We start from the raw sequence: 4,920 nt of genomic DNA on the forward strand, positions 1-4,920 counted from the left end.
CATTGCTGGTTTTCCTTTAGTCACAGTGAGATAGAAGAATGTTCTCTGGCTAGGGTGTGGACGAAGACACTTTACTAATCTTATGCATAATTCATCCTTGGTTGCTGGGGCACTCAAAGTTGAAACTTTGCCCTCTGACAAAATTCAGCTGGATGTTTTTTACTTATTAGACTCTGATCCCTTTAGGGGTTTAGCCCTTATTGGAAGCCCAGGGATTATAATTCAGCTAAGTCCTAGCTATGAAGATTTTCTTACTAATTTGCTCTTGGTGAATTTTAGCTATTGTAATACCACCTTTAAAAAAATAAAACAAAACAAAAACTGCAAGTAGAACATGCAGTTCAGAGAGTCCTAGATACCTGAAAAGAGTCTTCCTTGAATGTTGGCTTATTGAATGGAAGGACTCCAATAGAGCCTGTTTTGATTTGTTTTCAAAGTTTAGATTTTTAAAGAGACTCAGCATTTTTAAACATGGTTTTAATTGTTCTGTAACATGCTAAAATATAGTAATGATTGTTCTGTAACATACAACAGGTCTTTGTGTTTCAAATTCATTGGGTACCTATGAAGTATAAAATATAATCCCTGTTCATAAGTAACTCATAGTCTAGTGGTAAGGGGTTTGAGATGGGCATGAAGATGTACTAGTATAAGGCAGAAGCTATTGCCACAATAGATTAGTTCATCCTTGAATATTCATTTATTTCACTGGAAGTGACTGACTGGTGTGCTATTTTCATATGCCTCCCATAAGATATAGTGACCCAAAAAGTCAGTCTAGACTAATAGAGTATGCTTCCTTTCAGAAGAATGTATTTGGTTAGGTCAAGCAAGAACATATAGAATGAGACATCTTTATTCTTTTTCAAAAATGCAGCATGGAGTACTTTCATCTTTACACCCAGCAGCTGAAGTTCATCTTTTTGTAAGCAGTGATATTTATTATAATATTTATATGAATAGAATTTATCAAAAAATGGAGAGCTCTACAATTCAAAATTTAAGCAAGAAATGTCTCACCTCAGATTCATAGAGTAATTGCCGTAAGACAAAAGTTTCTACACATACATTTTATATTCCTCTTTTATATCCTCTCATTCCTGATAATGGCAGATTAATAAGGACTAATGGCCATCCTGATTTTCAGTATGAAACAGTGTGATTTTATGTGAAGCAGAATGGAAAAGTAAGAGTTAGGACCAAAATTACTTGGTTCTTTGGGCATGTGAAAGAATAGGAAAGAGCTACCCAGAATTTTCCAGAGCTTACTTGATAATGTCAGAGCTGCAGCTGGCAGTTGGTGATTCTGAAAATAAAAAACTAAATAAAAGGATATTGGGATAAGGCACTAAAATAAGGTTCCTTTTGCCCTTTGTTTATAGCTGGGTTTTGCTGATCAATTTTGCATTTTTGATAATTCACCTCTTTACAGGGAGAACCACCAAGATGATTTTCTCTCTAAGTAACTGAAAAATATTTCTTATCTTTATTGAGCTGTCTCATTAAAGTAACATAGACTTGCTGGATCACTGGGGATATGACTTACCATAGGACTTGGTTGAAGATAATGAGCATAGTTACCTTTTATTTATTTATTTTTTTGAGCTTTTATCTTTCAGATGGCATTGAGAGTAACCATCTCTTTTTTTGGCCTCAAGTTCCATATTGAATTTTTAAAAATTGCATTTTGAGCAATAACACTTCCCTGGTTGCCTAACCAGTTATACAAGTTGAGACTTCTGTCTCTATGCCTATTTTATAATAGCTTCTCTGGGAGAACAGATGAAAAATAAGCCAGTTAGATATTTTATGAGTATTGAAATCCTTTCCATTCAGAAATGTAAATAAAATAACCAGCATGAGCAATCAGCTTATGTCAGATTCCATGGGTTTATGTTACATAGGGAAATTATAGTGCAACCTGAAACATGCTTCTTAATGAATTCATAGTGCTGTCACAGTTGAATGTAAACCCTTGAGCTTTTCTTTCTGAAGGGTTTCAGAAATCACCGTTTATAAACTACCTAGGGGAGGGAAGAGAACTAAGATGATACTAACAAATGCTGTCACTGTTCTGTGGCTGCCTCCCTTCCACCATCAAATTTTGCCAGTTAAGTAAAGCATAAACCTAGAATATGGCATATCTTTTGGCTTATTCAATGTACATACACACACACACACACACACACACACACACACACACACACAGAGTCAGTGCCACACTGGGTGAGACCCACAGTTCAATACTCTGCTTCTGAAAGTGGCACCAGGGAACTGCTTTGGAAAATAAAAGCTTTGTTTTTATCCTAAGAAGTTAGAGAAGTTTGGTTAAGAAGTATGACAAAAGCCCCATAAGTAGCCATCTTTACCATCAGCAAATGCAGGAAGCTAGACACCTAACTAGAGATCACGAAGTCAGAATTTGTCTCCTTCTTTGGCTGCTACTCCAGCACACAGTAGTAAACTAGAATAAAGCTCCTCATTTATTAGTGAGCTATTTTGCAGTCTCTAAAGCTCTTTTGCAGCTCTTCTATGCACTATGGCCTCAGATACGATAAATCTGCTAGCTGCAAAAATCCAGTATACCAAGTAGGATATATGGGACCAATCAAGTTTTAAATTTGGGAGTGAGGAAAAGAAGCATGTATTTTCTATTTTAAATTATTTTCTTTTCACATTCTAATTTCTTAAGGGTTTGGCTTGATTTATGCCAGGTTCTGGGCCTATAAGTCTACATTAATGCATCACAGTACTGGATAGGATATTTGATATCTCTTAGCCCAGAATCTCAAATGATAAGGAGCTGTAGTTAATGATAGGTGGCACTTTGTTGAACTTTACAAGGTAGATCTTTTTAGTCCCTGTGTCTGTAACAAATGGACTCATCCTTGTGCTTTTCCATAGGTGCCCTGATGTTTACTGGCATAAATCAAGATACTGTGTGGCTCTATAGGGGATGCTGAACCATTTGACAGTCGAGATGCACACAGTCACCTCATATTATTTAAGCCCTGATCTCAGCATTCTAATTTCTCTGTATTCCCCAGTGTATATAATGTGTACTTGCTTGAAATTCCTTATATATTGCTTGTACATTCCTGCTTCTAAGTTTCAGCACATACCAGTTCCTTCTATTTAGAATGCTGTCTTCCTACTGCCCCCAATCAGTTCATACAACAGATAAAGCTATCTTTTAAAAATCCAACTCAAAAGTCACCTCCCATGGAATGCCATCTTTGATTATTCTCAGGCTTCTGTTTCCTAGTCCATTAAACCATTTCATTTCATTGTAATTGTTGTTTCTGTATATTGTCACTCAATAATTATTCTAGGAATGATCATCTTCCTCCATCCTCTTTTGTCTACTTACTACACACAAATATTTTGAAGGCCTATCGTGACCTTTTCAGTTTCCCCAGAGTTCCAGTTCACCTTCCTTACTGTTTCCTTTTACTTCATAGTTAAATTCCTAGAGAAGCAGGGCATGTGTTCAGAGGTTGGCCTCCACCTCAGCATGTGTGTGGCAGCCTGCTGAATAGATCCCTAAAATTGGGAAGGAGTTAACCCTCTAGCTTGACAGTCTCTGCATTCTACTTAGACACCTTCAAGAAGTAGATATGAGACCAGGAGTAGACCTAGAGATGGGAGTAGGTAAATTTCCACTGAAAGCCAGGTTAGCTTTTTCCTTCCTTTATACACAAGACCTATAAAGCTGCTGTCATCAGCAGCTCACTCAACACTCTCCTGCTCTGCCTCTTTTCCAGGAGTCAGGGTTAGTTTAAGAAAAAGCCTCTTGCTAGAAGCCATGACCTTGTACTTTTATCCCCTCCATCTGGTGTGTGGCCTCATGGGGCTGTGCTGCTATGCAGGAGGTGAGCAATGGAATTCTTCAGATGATGACTTCTGAGCCCACATGCAGAGGCAGTTGGGGGCGGGAAGCAGGGAAACAGTGAGAGCCAAGATCGATGGACCAAAAAGTAAAGTCGGCTTTGGGGAAGTCCTGACTCTAGGTAGACCGTTTTCATGAGGTGTTCTTCCCCTCACTCAAGCAGGGGCCCAGGTCAGGGAGCTGTAGCATCCCAGGTCTATGATTGATGAACATTGTGCAATTTTCTCTTCTGCCTTAACAGTTGGGGTGCAGGAGTGAGATAGGTAGCCTGTGCTGTCTCTAACAGAAAACATTCCAGGATTGAACAGAAAAGAGTTCCCGTTGCACACATCATCTTTTTGGAGCTGCTTTTACTCACTGTCTTGCACCTAAACAGAGGTCCAAATTTTGAATGGGAGAACAAAGAGTGGTTGAGAGCAGCAAGTGTTTGATCAAGTGAAAAATCTGCTATCTGCCTCATCTCACAGGGGTTTCTCTGGAGGGTTGAGACTCCTTGCCTTGGTGCACACAAATTGCTTGCATCAGCTAGAGTTCCCAGGACGTTTACCAGGCCACAGGTAGGCATCTATCTGGCTTGGGATGGGAGTTTCTTAGGACACTTATTCTCTGATCTTGCTTTCCTAACCCAGGAGTTGACAGCATTTTTAGAAGGAGTGAAATCTCAAAGGAAATTCTAATACATACTTTAAAAGCCTAAAGCTTTAATAATTTTCTGTCATGACTGCTTCTACTCTGTCTATACATTTAGCATAATTTCAAAAGGACTCGATAAAACAGAATTCTTAATGTTAATCTGAAGGGGAAAAAAAGGCATAGAATTAGGAGCCAGAGTTGTTTAAAGGTGGAATACTTTGTATAGTGGTCACATGGCACTGGTGGTAATAGTGGCAGAAATGGCAAAAGGGCCATTGTTTGATGAGGTTCAGGAGGGCCTAGGCTGTTCCTTTGTAAACTGTGCTCAGATATACTCTCCTGGCAGTCCTGGGACTCCTACAGGACTTGAACATTTTATGTCAATTTCCATTTTGAAG

At 38.7% G+C, this 4,920-nt stretch overlaps 1 protein-coding gene across 12 annotated transcripts in view; it reads left to right on the forward strand.

Moving 5' to 3' along the window:
* The window catches only part of ST7L (suppression of tumorigenicity 7 like), a 101,836-nt gene that overhangs the window by 88,370 nt on the left and 8,546 nt on the right, over positions 1-4,920 (forward strand). For 5 of the 12 annotated variants that reach the window (XM_012466575.3, XM_012466577.3, XM_012466580.3 and 2 more), the window contains one exon: positions 878-2,190. The exons of 4 other annotated variants lie outside the window; for them this stretch is intronic. In XM_012466575.3, coding sequence (XP_012321998.1) covers positions 878-1,033 — 156 coding nt within the window. In that variant the 3' untranslated portion in view covers positions 1,034-2,190. Of the gene's footprint in view, positions 1-877; positions 2,191-2,904; positions 4,732-4,920 lie in introns of those variants that run through there. 3 more of the 12 variants (XR_001109670.3, XM_012466579.3, XM_012466578.3) reach the window with 2 other exon arrangements.

This window comes from Aotus nancymaae, unplaced genomic scaffold (assembly GCF_030222135.1).
Source record: "Aotus nancymaae isolate 86718 unplaced genomic scaffold, 86718_ANA_hifiasm-v0.15.2.pri h1tg000007l, whole genome shotgun sequence".
NCBI classification, from domain to species: domain Eukaryota; kingdom Metazoa; phylum Chordata; class Mammalia; order Primates; family Aotidae; genus Aotus; species Aotus nancymaae.